This window comes from Tupaia chinensis, unplaced genomic scaffold, assembly GCF_000334495.1.
Source record: "Tupaia chinensis unplaced genomic scaffold, TupChi_1.0 Scaffold148004_1, whole genome shotgun sequence".
Taxonomy (NCBI): domain Eukaryota; kingdom Metazoa; phylum Chordata; class Mammalia; order Scandentia; family Tupaiidae; genus Tupaia; species Tupaia belangeri.
Genome location: NW_006207854.1, coordinates 59,187 through 73,833, shown reverse-complemented (window position 1 = coordinate 73,833; position 14,647 = coordinate 59,187). Strand labels below are relative to the sequence as shown.

At 37.8% G+C, this 14,647-nt stretch overlaps 1 protein-coding gene across 1 annotated transcript in view; it reads right to left on the bottom strand.

The window, feature by feature from the left end:
- Nucleotides 1-2,300: 2,300 nt before the first annotated feature.
- MEIOC (meiosis specific with coiled-coil domain) overlaps nucleotides 2,301-14,647 on the bottom strand; it is a 27,082-nt gene continuing 14,735 nt past the window's right edge. Inside the window, exons 4-8 of the mRNA XM_027768889.1 lie at nucleotides 12,813-12,917; nucleotides 9,405-11,271; nucleotides 8,514-8,648; nucleotides 3,593-3,773; nucleotides 2,301-2,952 (exon numbers count right to left, since the gene is read on the bottom strand). Of these exons, the coding sequence (XP_027624690.1) occupies nucleotides 2,723-2,952; nucleotides 3,593-3,773; nucleotides 8,514-8,648; nucleotides 9,405-11,271; nucleotides 12,813-12,917 (2,518 nt within the window). The 3' untranslated portion in view covers nucleotides 2,301-2,722. The remainder of the gene's footprint in view (nucleotides 2,953-3,592; nucleotides 3,774-8,513; nucleotides 8,649-9,404; nucleotides 11,272-12,812; nucleotides 12,918-14,647) is intronic.

The following is a 14,647-nucleotide window of genomic DNA, read 5'->3' as shown; positions in this document are numbered from 1 at the left end:
AAAATAATTCTTAAAAAAAAAAAAAAAAAGAAAAGAAAAACAGGCATCCCCAACAGGATCTTCATTCCATGGTAATCCATGTCCAGCCTCAGCTAGTCCCAATCAAGGGTATGTGTGCCCAGTAGGTACAGGGAAACCTCTGATGGTAAACCCAAGGACATTCATTCTCTATGGATTCAGCATTCTAGGGCATTGTGTTACTAGTTTACCACTGCTGCTGGCCCAAATGGCAATTTTTAAGGTTAAATCAGCCAACCTAAATCTATAGCAACAGATGATTCAAACGGGAAGGATAATGATAAAATAGTTTAAGATTATTTTCAAGTACCTTTACATGAATTGCTTTTTCCATTAAAAAAAAGTAGTATACCAAAGAAAAGATGAGAGCAGCAGTTTTACTGATTTTGCTGCAGCTTTTGTTTGATAATTTTGTTTTCATAGGTTATAATTGAGAAGTACAACACATAAGAACCATTACAGGGTATACCACAGAAAGGGACAGCTGGTTAATTTAAGAATTATTGGGGGGCTGGAAGGTTGCATGGTGGTTAAGGGTGCTGGACTCCCACATGGCTGACTGCAATTTGAATCTTGGTCCTGACACTTGAAAAATGTGCTGTGTGTGTGTGTGTGTGTGTGTGTGTGTGCATGTGTGTGCCCAAAATCCTGAGAAGAGATGAAGGGGAGACTGTGGCACGGCTATTCCATTGGGGGTAATTGCTCACTTTCCCTCACTCTCTCCCATCAGAGAGTCCATGTACCCTATGGCAAAAATCTAAAATACAAAACAAATTAGAAACTTCGTTATTACCCAACAGATAATATTTTTAAGAATTATTTCATGTATTATCATCATTATTATTTGTTTAATTTGACTAGAGAGAAAGGGAAAGTGAGAAAGCAAGCCTCCAAGTCCAGGACTCAAATTGTGGTCAGCCACATGGGAGTCCAGCACCTTAACCACCAACCAGCCCTGATACTTTTTTTGTTGTTGTTAAGAATTATTTTAACTTTTATTTCTTTAATTTAATTTGACCAGAGAGGGACAGAGTGAGAGAAAGTGGGAAAGCAAGCCACCAGGTCCAGGACTTGAACCATAGTCAGCCATGTTGGGAGTCCAGAGCCTTAACCACCATGCCATCTGCTGGTCCCTCAATTTGTTTTCTGACATGAGTAACTCTTCAGGTTAGAAACTAATATAAATTATAAAAAGAGAAACCAAAATTTTCCAACAAAGTAATTTATTTTTTCCTGAGAGACTAAATTCAGTACAATATTTGTTTTTGTAACATCCAACATGTCTTATGTCAAACATAACCACTCCATGCAGTGACTGTGGTGGGGTGATATATTTTATTTGACTACCCTCAATGTAATTCATTTGAGTAGTTCTAACACACATCAGTGATCAAAATGTTTCTCCCTACAGTTAATCCTGCATTTTCAATCAGTTTCTTCCACACATCATCTGAAGAAAATTTATGTGGTGTGATTACACTCTTTTTAATACCAGGATTTCTAAAACTAAGAAAAACACCAATATTTAAAACATCAGTGTTTCTAGTCAAGAATATTTCAATTAAATTTCATCAGTACATTATATTATAGTTTAACTCGTGCTAGAAATGTTAAAACCCAAGATCTTCTGAGTCACATAATACCAACATTTCATATTAATGAATAAATTACTCAGGTTCCATACAAAGATATTGAATGATGAGAAACAGAAAAAGCCATGCTTTCAAGAGCTCTTAAAAAAAATACAGAAGAAAACTAATGAACACAACTACACGAAATATACACTAACCAATTGTAAACTAAACTTGTTAAAGGTTAACCTAAAAAAAAATACATTTTAGAACTTCGTGATACCCTCTTAAAGGCAGAAAACTAAGGGTATTAAAACAGTAGTCATTATTTTAGTTACTGAGCATCAAGACTAAAAGGTCCAGAAAAAGGAAATGTTTTGTTTTGATTCAATTTAAATACTTTAAAATTGGAAATATTTAATTGATAGTATAAATTTAAAGAATATACACAAATGATTTGAACAGGTTTTATATTCAGTAACTTGCATGGTTTTTAAATTGGCACACTTTTATCCCTAATTTAGGAGAATCAGATGCATTTCCCTCCATACACTTAGACATTAAGATTTCAAATTTATAAATATGGTAGTACTTTAAATACTAAGTTTTTACATGAATATTGGGTTTATCCTTGTTTTCCTTTGTTTCCTAGGTATTATCCAGTTTTGTAAGGAAAACACTTTTTTTTATCACAATCAAAACTTGTCTTAGTTACTAGACTGTAGCCATAATTGGGTTACAGTCACTTAGATTCATTATTTGGAATTATACTTACTAAGGCAGACCTAAATGAAACTTATCTTCTAGAAAAATTTCACATATGCAGCATTTACGTGTGCTGCAACATTGGTTTAAGCAGTATTTTAGCTGTTAGGAAATAGTTAATTTCTTAAATTTATCTTTGACTATTTAGAACTCAGAGTATTCAACCTTACCTTCGAGTTCATGTTTAAACCACATCTGATTCATTCCAAATAGAATACTTTTAAATAGAAGTTAGACTTCATTAAGGTATTAACTTTAAATCTGAAAGACAATTAATATACTCAAAGTTTGACGAGTTCATTAAAAATTTTACCAAGTCTTGATACATTACTTATCAGCTTTTTATTCTTCCTTCTGCTGGCATTTCCTTAATGTTTGTTTGTTTCACCTCTCTGGTTCATTGGATTGCTACTATTTATGCTTTCATGGACTTTATCTTCACAGTTTACTATATCTTGTAAGGCCTTTTCCACATCTGCTTGGCCAGCTGTACTGGCTGTTTTTGGCAAGGTCATCTGTAGTGCACACCAGAGGGTAGTGCGTGCTTTCCGAGTAGCCACGCACATCTCTTTAATTGCTGAAGCAAGGGCAAAAACATCTGTAAAAGAAATATTCAGGGTCATTTCCTATTAGAAACCATTTAAATATTCCTTAATTCTTACAAAGTACAGAGTTGCTACTAAATGATCCAACATTATTTTTATAAAAGGATTGCTACTGATTGAGCCAACTAGAGTATTTTTATAATATTTGAAAGTCTCAATAATTTACTTAATACACACTGTCTTAAGACAGTGTTATAATTAAATAGATAAACAAAATAGGGACCAGCAGGTTGCGTGATGATTAAGGCGTGACTCACACATGGCTGACCCCATTTGAGTCCTGGACCTGATGGCTTGAAAAATCACACAGTGCATAAACACATGTGCCCAAAACCCTGAGAGGAAAATGGAAGAGAAGGGACTGCAGTGTAGCCATTCCCTGGGAGATGATTTCTCACTCCCCCTGCCCCCCATGTCTCTGTCTCTCTGGCAAGCACATGTACCCTACGGCAAAAATCTTAAAAAAAAAAAAAAATTAACAAAATAGATCAAAGTTCTTTTGGAGTAAATAATATGGAACAATTTATTCTTTAAGTGTTAATTTTAGAATTATCTTTTAACTTCATAATTTGATTTAATTAATGTTCAAATTACACACTGCCTTTTCAAAAGAATATGTATTAATATTTGTACCTCTGTCATCTTGACATCTAGGAACTCCTTGCCTTTGCCGATTGGAAGCATTAACAATTTCATCCTTTCTACGTGACTGTACAATGTGAATGGACTCCAAGTGTCTATCAAGAGCAGTAGAGATATTGGCATGAAGGGGAGAGCTTCGAAGACGTTCCATTTTTCCTAGTAAAGTCACAACCTGAGAAAAACATTGTAATTTTGATAAGGCACATTAATTTTGACCTGCCATTAACTTAAGTAAAAAATGCTTGGTGAAGCAGAATAGAGAGCAATAATATTTAAAAAAAAAAAAGAAAAAAAAAGAATACTTATTGTGTCCTGACGTTCTATTAGGGGAAACAAAAAGAGTCAAGTCTCTATTTTGTTTTTAGTTTTGTTTTCTTTTTAATTTTTTTTTGAAGAGGTTTTTACTATAGGGCGTGTGCGCTCACCAGAAAGAGAGACAGAGAGACAGAAAGCGAGAAATCACCCCCCTCCCAGTGGGGATGGCCACACTGCATTCCTTTTTCCTCCATTATTCTCTCGGGATCTTGGGCACGCACGCACATGTGCCCAGCGTGAGTTTAAGCCACTGGGTCTGGGACTCGAGCCACGGTTGACTACATGGAAGTCTAGCGACATAGCCATTATGCCAACTGCTGGTCCCTTTGTTTTCAGTTTCTGCTAAAGATGTGTACTGGAGAGAGAGAAAGAATTCCCTACCCCCATGGGCAACCGCCACACCACAATACCTTCTTCATTCTCTTGGGATTTAGGGTATGCACGCATAGGAGCGCAGCCCGTTTTTCAAGCCTCCTGGTACTCAAACCTCAAAGTTGGCCATGTGGAATCCACCTGTCTTAACCTCCCAGCCACCAGCTGGCCCCATGAGTCAAGCCTTTTATACCCACTTGTGTTAAACTAATTATGAAAACTTTTAGTAGTTGATTACAGAAAATAAGCAACAATGAAAATCAAGTATTCAAACATTTGTCATTGACAAAATGCAAATACAAGACCTGATAATGTTTTTGGCAATCAGAGGATAACCTACAAATAGAAAACTGTTAGGAGGTACTGAGAAATCTAAAGGAAAAATTTTTAACTAAAAAAGGTGATAGGATGATTAACACTGAACAAGTCTTTAATGTTTCTGTTCCTCCGATGTCTCCTTTTTGGAAATTGGAAATAATTAGGTAATAGTGACTAGTGAGTTTTAAGGAATCTATGAAACACGAAACATTTTATTTTTATTTGATCAGAAAGGGAGAGAGAGAGGGAAAGTGAGAAAGCAAGCCACCAGGTCCAGGGCTCAAACCGCAGTTGGCCATATGGGAGTCCAGCACCCTTAACCACCATGTCACCTGCTGACCCCAAAACAGGAAATATTAAATTCTCACTGAGTTGAGTTCAAAATAAATCCTATAATTGTCAAAACTGCTAAAGGAAATTAGGAAGTTTCTCAATTATCTGTTTGATGAAGCTTTATAAAAGGATATTGGATATATAGGTATGAGATCAGTGGGGGGAGGTGTTTCATATGCTCAATGTGCTTCAAATTCTAAACTTGGAATATGTATGGAAAGACAGCTTTTTGAATAATTAGTATTTGAACATCAAGTAAATACACTCATTTTTGGGAGCTAAATGATTTAACAATTCACCTTAGTAGTTGGTGTTGGGTTCCACCAATGGTGAGGTGGTTAAGGCTGCTAGATTCCACATGGCCAACTGCACATTCAGTTCCCCGATCCAGTGGGTTTGTTTGTGAAACATATCATGTGCATGTGTGTGCATATTTGCATGAGTGTGTGCCCAAAGTCCTGACACATGGGAAAAATGGGGAGAAAGGTCTGCCGGGTGACTATGCTGGATGGGGGTTCTTTTTTACTTTCCACTACCACAGTCCTGCCCCCACTCCCACTCCCGCCTCTCATGCACCCTCTGGCAAATTAAATAAATAGGTGTTCAATAAAACAGACTCCATTATGTTTATTTCTAATTCCTAAAATGGCTTTTATTTGCTCAGAAGTAACTTGTTTGGCTGCATGCTTTTCCCCCCAGGATCTTTATGAAATTTTATTTAGAAAATTGTGGTTAAAAGGGGAATGTTGGGGGACCAGCAGTTAGCGTAATGGCTATGTCGCTGGACTCCCACATAGTCGACCACGGTTCGAGTCCTGGACCCGGTGGCTTAAACTCACGCCAGGCGCGTGCCCAGGATCGAGAGGAATATGGAGGAGAAGGGATTGCGGCTTGGCCATACCCCCTGGGGGGTGATTTCTCGCGCTCTCTCTCTCTGGCGAGCGCACGTGCCCTATAGCAAAAATCTCTCCAAAAAAAAAAAGGGAATGTTGGGGGCTAGTGTATGGCATGGTGGTTGGGGTGCTGGATCCTACATAGCCCAGGATCTATTCTGTTCCCTCTGTTTGAGGAACAGGCCCAGAGCAGGCCCAGAATCCTGAGGGGAGAATGGAGGAGAGGAACTGCAGTGTGACCAATTCCCCTGGGGATTGATTTCTTATTATCCCTCTCTCCAGTGAGCATACATGCTGTATGGCGAAAATCTTCTGAACTTACAAAGGAGGTAATAGGAATAATTACTCATTAAATTACAGAATGACTTAACACCAGGATTCTCTGTAACATTTGATTTGAAGTGATATACTACTTTTTCTTTTTAGTTTTGCTATATAGGGTGCTTGCCAGAGACAGAGAAATAGAGAAATTAACCCCTGGAGAAGATTGCCATACCACAATCTCCCCTCCTTGTCTCCTCCTTGGGTTTTTGGGCATGCAGACACACGTGCTTGGTGTGACTCTCAAGTCTCCAGGTCCAGGACTTGAACCACTGAGTTGGCCATGTGGGACCTAGCACCCCTATCTCCATGCCACCTGCTGGCCCAGTATATTACTTTTTCAAAATAGATTTTTCTATAATTATGCATACCTACATACTCCAGTTTACCATTACTTAATACATCGCTGGATATACTTAATGTTTGTTGAATGATTCAGAATATGGTGTTAAGAAAATGAAATAAGCCCTGTTGTGATGGTGCGTGTGGTAGGGTGCCACTGAGTGATAATGGAGCCTTAGGGGAATTTTTGTTTTACTGTGTTTTGTTTTTTAGGTTTTTGCCATAGGGCACGTGTGCTTGCCAGAAGGGAAGGTCAGAAATCATCTCGCAGGGGGAATGGCCATATGGCAGTCACTTCTCCTTTTTCTTCTTGGGATTTTGGGCATGCATGCACACATACCTGGCATGATTTTCAAGCTGCCAGGTCTGGGACTTGAACTGTGGTCAGCCATATGGGAATCCAGTGCCTTAACCACCACGCCACCTGCTGGAAAATTTTGCCTGGGGTTTGGATCCTAGGTTGACCTTAATATGTCATGTGTGCCTGGGATTCTGAGTGGCTGGAAAGCTTGGGGAAGTGAATTGTGGCGTGGTAAGACCCTGTTGATGGTCTGTCTCAAGAAATAAACTTAAAAAAAAAAAAAAAAGAAACATGGTTGGTGCCTGCAGATGGTGTAGCAGTTACGTCACTGAATGCCCACATGACCAACTGTGGTTCAAGTCCTGGACCTGGTGACTTGAAACTCATGCCAGGTGCGCGTGTATACGTGTCCAGGACTCCAGGAGCAGAATGGAGAAGAGACTGTGGTGTGCCCATCATCACCCCCCAGGGAGGGGGGGAGAATTTCTCACTTCCCTTCTCACTGTATCTGTCTCTCTCTCCAGAAAGTGCATATGCCCTCAGGCAAAAACCTCTAAAACAAAATGAAACATGGTAATTCTCTGTTAATTTATCATCTCGTATAACATAAGCACACACATCAAGCTATTTAATAGAAAACAACTGACTAAGAAATAGGACTTACCCTGTAAATAACATTCAAATGGTTTTTGCTTTGAAAAATTCTTTCTGGGTCTAGCCTGGGTGGCACAGTCAGTAGCAAACAGAACTGTAGTGCTGAAAGCCATGTGACCAAACATGAGTTCAGATTCTTGGGTCAGCCTGACAAGTTAGAGAACTGGGAAAAGGAGATTGCAGCATGACAAGACCCAGTAGAGGGTCTTCCTCTCATGTGTGTGCATGCGCTCTCCATCATGATTAAAATATAAATAAGATTTAAAAAAATTCTTTCTGTTGAAGATTAGCTTCATTGCCAGTTTGGGCTTGAACAAAAATAATTATTTTAAAGGTTTTTGCCTTTTGTCTCTGTCTCTCTCCTGTGAGGCCATGTGCATGGGGGAAGAGTGAGAAATCATCCCCCAAGGGGGATGGCCACACTTCCATCTCTTCTCCATTATCCTCTTGGGATTTTGGGGACGCACACACACACACCCAGTGTGATTTTCAAGCCATCAGTTCCAGGACCCAAACCACAATTGGCCATGTGAGAGTCTAGTACCTTAACCACTGCACCACCTGCTGGCCCCTAAAACTTCTTTTTAAACTATTGAAGAGTTATTTTTCTCTTTCCCAAATATTATTCATTGTTGTAGGACCAAACATGGAAAATAATATATTTCAGAGTTACACAAATTTAATTTTAAAATCCTTTAGAGCTCTGTCTTGCTGAAATATTTAACCATTTTATCAAACAAGTAAAAAAAAAAAATCCTATTGGGTTAGTCAGGTTGCATGGTGGTTAAGGCCCTGGACTCAATCCCACTACTGGGGCTCAGCCAGTGGCGTAGTGATTAGAGTGGCTAGATCCCACCTATGTGGCTTGAGTCCTGGATTCAGTGGCTTGAAAAATATGGTGGAGAGGAGAAGAGAGAAGGGATTAAAGTATAGCCACCCATCCATCCTGGGGGTTGCTTTCTCTCTTTTCCTCTGTTGGTCTCTCCAGGCAAGCACACATGCCCTACAAATTACAAATAAATTAATTCATTAAAATCCATAACTGAATATTTTTGTAGCTTACTCTGGCTTGTTCTCGAAGTTCATCCACAATTAAGCGATCAACTCTAGATGGGTTGGAAGTCAACCTTGGAATTGGAGTATTGTTAGTACTGGATACTTTTTTTCCTGGGTAGTTCTTGGCAAGGGCTAATTCAGTCTGTAAGAAATTATATCATTTTTAGATGCTGAATTTTCTAAATACGCTTCAATTGTGAATAATACTTATCATAGGTCTAAGAAATAAATACTCCTTTAAATAAAAATTCTGTTTTGGTATCAAAAGGCAAACAAATAGACCACAGTATTTTTCTGTTAATACATATAAAATACCTGAATACTCCAACAGTTTAATACTAAAACAATTCCAAGAGATAAACTCTTCTTTTTTTTTTTTTTTGGAGAGGTTTTCACTATAGGGCGCATGAGCTCGCCAGACAGAGAGAGACATAGAGACAGAAAGTGAGAAATCACTCCCCAGGGGGGATGGTCACACCGCAATCCCTTCTCCTCCATTCTCCTCTTGGGATCTTGGGCATGCACGCACATGCGCCCGGCGTGAGTTTTATGCCACCGGGTCTGGGACACGAACCGCGGTCGACTACGTGGGTGTCCAGCGACATAGCCATTATGCTAACTGCTGGTTCCCCCCAAGACATAAACTCTTAACCTACTAAGGAAATAAAAAAAAATCTACTCAATAGACAAACTTTAAAAAAATTAAGAGTATGATTTTCTTTAAATCAAGCTTTTTTAGTGTTTTTAAGTAATATAGTAAATTTGTTATAATCATGAGCTTAACAAATGTTGCAAATTATAGAAGACATCAGCTTAGAAACAGGACAAGTACTCTTCAACTACACTAGGTACAGAGGGAACAAACTAATTTACTCCTAAATGGATGGCTTGGTGTTACCTTTTTTCTCTCTTTCTCTAATGCTCTCCATTGTTCATAGCACTCTTCTAGACGAATATGAAGTTCACTGGCTGGTCCACTGCGGGTTTTAACTGGTCTTTGAAATCCAAAAGTTGGCACGAAACCAGAAAAGGAATTATCACCATACATCATATCATTAAAATAAGGGTATAAATGGCTTAAGTCATCGTAAGAAAACAAGTCATAGGAATCCAACAGTGGAACAACTGAATGACCAAATGGGTGGGTGGATCTTAAGGGAAATCCATTTGAACCAAGTTGTTGAAAACCCTGATTATGCCTTAAATCTCCCATCATGTAATTATTAGAAAAGCATGACGCCTGAGTGCGATTCACACGGCTATTAATATTGTTGTCTCCACTTCCCTGTCTGTGGCTATTAAAATGACCCTGTGACTCCAACAGATCTTGATAGGCATTTTGAGGTAAGTTATCTAAATGCTTTGGACCTTCCTCAGGATCATAATGTCCACCCTGGGGCTTGGCTTGAAAATTATGTTTGTTTACATTTTCGATGATCCCATATTGTTGAGCAGAGTAGTTATCACAAAATCCGTTTGGCTGCTTTATTTTTTTATCAGCAACCAATTCAAACAGGTTTTCTTCTCCAGTCTTTGTTAGTGCTTCCATGTGATTGACAGATTGAATTCTTTCTGCACCATTGTAATTGAAATCAAAACTAGAAAATGCTGAAGGGTTTTCTTGGCAATACTTCTGAAATAAATTGCTATTTGGGGTTAAATTTGTGGATGATAGTTGGGGGAAATCTGAATGGTTAGAACCTTTTGAAGCTGCATTTAAATGACTATTTAATTTCATCAAGTTACCTTGATTTCGGTAAGGAATAAGAGTGTTATTTTTTGTTTGAACAGTCATCCAGTTTGGTCTGTTTAAACTGATACCTCCTGAAGATGTTGCTGAGTTTGATAATAAATTCACTGATTTAAAATACTCAGTATTTGGGGGATCAGGCTTAGCAAACTGTTGCTTTTCAGTGACATTGACAAAATCATTATTAGATGGACAAGCTGTGTGGGGTTTTAGTCCATATTCTGCTTTTAAGCCAAAATCAGCAGTGAATGCTGCTTCCTTTGAGAATTGTTTTTCTGTCAAATGTGGTGCAGTTTTTGGAAATGTAAAATTCTGCTGCTCAGGTATTGTCTCCTCCATTTTTTTCTGACTTGTTGGTTTAACCTGAAATAATTTTGTGTAAGTATCTGCTTCTACAGTTGGTGTTTCAGCTGTGCCATTGGCTAGCTTTTTACTATCTTGGACACTAAAATTTGAACATTTATTAAGCTTAGTCTTATTAGGATGAGCATATTCTGGGTATCTACAATAATCTGCATTTTCACTGTACCTATTAAATTGGGAAAGAAACATCTCTGCCCTTTTTTGTTGTAATGGTGCTTCAAGACCCTTAGCACATATTTTTTCTCTTCCATAAGGGTAAGTGTCAACTCCTGATTCTTTCATGATGTCAGACAGACCAGTTTGTGGTGTAAAACAGTTTTTGAATGGATATTCTTGAAATGTTGTCTTAGCTGTATCATTTGTCTGAATATTGTAACAGTTAGAATGATCACTTCGTGAGGAGTACATCCACTGTTCTTCAAGGTCTAAACCAGTAAATCCATGATAAAGTTCATCTATTTTTTGTTGTGGTGTGAGATTACTATTATGCAGGTATTGCTTTTCCACTGCTGACACAGATTCACCACTATAAAAAGCTTGCTGAGAGACGGTAGTATCTATTGGTCTTTTGGTTTCTGTTAATAGGTCATGGTGATCTGTAAATCTGCTTGTGTTCATTGGCCAAACTGACTTTAAACTGGAGGAGCAGGTCCTAGAACAAGTAAATATATTTAATTAAAACTTAGGTTTTAAGATTATATTTCCTCAGTGGAGAAGATAAAAAAGGTTTTAAAAAACATTTATGTTGTCCTACCTCACCATTCTCGAATCCTTCCAATCCTGCTTTATGTTACCACTACCTTCAAATAATTCTGTCACATGAAATGTATCATATGCTACTTAAATATGCATTTTATTTTTTAAAGTTTATTTCTTTCATATGAGAGAACACCACCGGTAGAATCTCCTCATGCTACAGCCTCCTTCCCTGAATCCTCTAGCTAGTGAGGATTTTGGACTCATGTACTGAGGCTAACCATGAACCTGTGGTTAGCTTTCAGCACTGCAGATCAGTATGCTACTACCTGGGACACTGCCATAGTAGCTGGACCCATTTTAATTTTAATATGTATATGCCCTTACTATACTTTCTCAAGAGGCATTAACTAAGGCCTAAAGCTGGTGACTCCATTGCCTTAGATGAAGTCTAAGTAAGCAAAGAATAAATAAGTTTTCCTTTGGATTGGGTTATTACATAATACAAAAGTGCTATTAACTACAATAATTTTTAATGAAAAAAGATGTGTTTTGCTTCAACAAAATTGAAATTAAAATATTGTAACTAGGGACCAGCAGGTGGTGTGGTGGTTAAGGCACTAAACACTCCCACATGGCCAACCATGGTTCGAGTCCCAGACCTGGTGGCTTGGTTTCTCACTTTCCCTCTCTGGCTCACTCTGTGTCTCTCTCTGGTCAAATGAAAAGTAAATGAATGAATAAGTAAAATTAAATAATTCTTAAAAAATATTGTAACTGATTACATGTATGTTGCATAGTTCCCTGTTTATATAATAGGGTATTTGCGTAATATGGCTTCCATACCCAAATAAAATATTTAAAGTTTTCTACCACGTGAATAAAATCCATATGCTTTTCTGCATAGTATCACTGAGTTTTATTCTTTGGACTCTATATATGGAAATTCCTTGGAACTTACACTTTTTAAAGGCCAAAATAGCTTGGGAACTCAAGGGAAAAAGCTGTGAATTATGTAAGAATAATTTTTTTTTGAGAGAAATTTCTGCTATAGAGTACATGCAGTTGCTGGAGAGACAGACAGAAAGCGAGAAATCACCACTCAGGGGAGATGGTCATGTCACAATCCCTGCTCCTCCATTCTCTTCTCAGGATTTTGAGCATGCACACACACATGCCTGGCATGAGTTTCAAGCCGCCAGGACTTGAACCGTGGTCAACTACGTGGAGTCCAGTGATGTAACCATTTTGTCATCTGCTGGTCCCACCAGAATAATTTTTCAAACAAAAGTTTTTAAGCAAATAGAACCACAGATTGAACTTTCAATTTGTATTTCAAAAGTACTTCAGCAAAGTTAAGGTTCCTAGAAACAAATATTTGAATTAAGATATTGACTGTCAGATGATCCACTATTAAGTAAAAATAAAAGTTAATAAACAGAATAATTTAGTATATGTGAACTTAAAAGCATTTTATACACTTATCTATAGACATACCCTTCAGTAAAATATGGCTGAGACTTATCTTGTTCTTCCAAAATATTGGATACAAGTCCATATAAGTCTGTTTCACTGCCATAGTCATTTCTCTCGGTTTGAATCCTAAAAAAAAAATGTAAATTATTTTATTCATGCTGACATACACAATATATTTCTCTTTCCAGAACTATTTTACTATTATTTTTCTATATAATATTTGGACTGAATCTACACCGTCATTTCAAATAAAGAGGGAACATCAACTCATGAATATTTTTCACTTTGGCATAAATATTTATAAATATTTCTTCATTTCAAATCCTATGTGTAGTCCACGACCTATGCTTACCCCATTCATTCACCACAACACATAGAGAAATATTAATTTCTATTGGCAAAGATATATATACATTTCAGATGAGCAAGGTATCTCTTACTTAGATGTCACAAACATGCTTGGTACAACCTAGCTGCTCCTGAAACCATGTTTGGTTCTATTATACATCATTCCATCAAAACCTCTTTAGTTTCTTCATTTGTGATCTGAAAATCATATGAACCTGCCATTCTATTTTTGTGTCTTTACACTAAATATTGAATAAAAAAGTGAAATATGATATGGTCACCTTAGGTAATATAGCAATTTTGTAGTTGTCTCTTAAATATAATAAATTTAGGAACTATCCCTATATCTTCGCCAAAATAGTGACTGAATGGAGTTCCATGTACCTGAAATTATACCTAGTAACTAATACTGTCTCAATAATATAAAATGTAAAAACCACAAGAACATGGAAAATTAGTACATTTTACCTCTGGTTTTTAGATAATTTCTTCCTAGAAGGAGTGTTCTTTTTTAAAAAAAAAACACTTAATTTTATTTATTCATTAATTTATTTTAATTTGACCAGAGAGAGAGACACAGATAGAGAGGGAAAGTGAGAAAGCAAGCCACCAGGTCCAGGACTCGAACCATGGTTGGCTATGTTGGAGTGTCCAGTGCCTTCCACCATGCCACCTACTGGTCCTCCCCTTTTTTAAATAATTATTTTATTGATGGGGACCAGTAGGTGGCATGGTGGTTAAGGTGCTGTACACTCCCACATGGCTGACCACAGTTTGAGAACCAGACCTGGCAGCTTGCTCTCTCACTTCCCCCTGCCCCCTCTCTCTGGACAAATTAAAATAAATGAATAAATAAAATTTTTTGGAGAGATTTGCGCTAGAGGGCGTGTGCACTTGCCAGACAGACAAGAGAGAGACATAGAGACAGAAAGTGAGAAATCACCCCCCAGAGGGGATGGTCATGCCACAATCCCTTCTCCTCCATTCTCCTCTTGGGATCTTGGGCACGCACGCACACGCACCCAGAGTGAGTTTTAAGCCACTGGGTCTGGGATGTGAACTGCGGTCGACTATGTGGGAGTCCAGCAACATAGCCATTACACTAACTGCTGGTTCCCAATTAATAAATAAAATTTTTTAAAAAAGAATTATTTCATTGAAATTTATTTATTTTATGTATGTATTTATTTATTGACTGATTTGACCAGAGAGGGACAGAGAGAGAGAGAGAGAAAGTAAGAAAGCAAACCACCAGGTCTTAAACTGCGATTAGCCATGTGGGAGTCCAGCACCCTTAACCACCATGCCTCCTGCCAGTCCCTAGTATGTTCTTTTAAAATATAACTTCTTGCTTTTTAATATTTTATTTTCAACATTTTATAGCTGGGATATCTTAGAAATAAAAATACCTCATATTTGGGACTAGCAGATGGCATAATGGCTATGTCGCTGGCCTCCCATGTAGTTGACTGTGGTTCGAGTCCCAGACCTGGGGGCTTAAACTCACA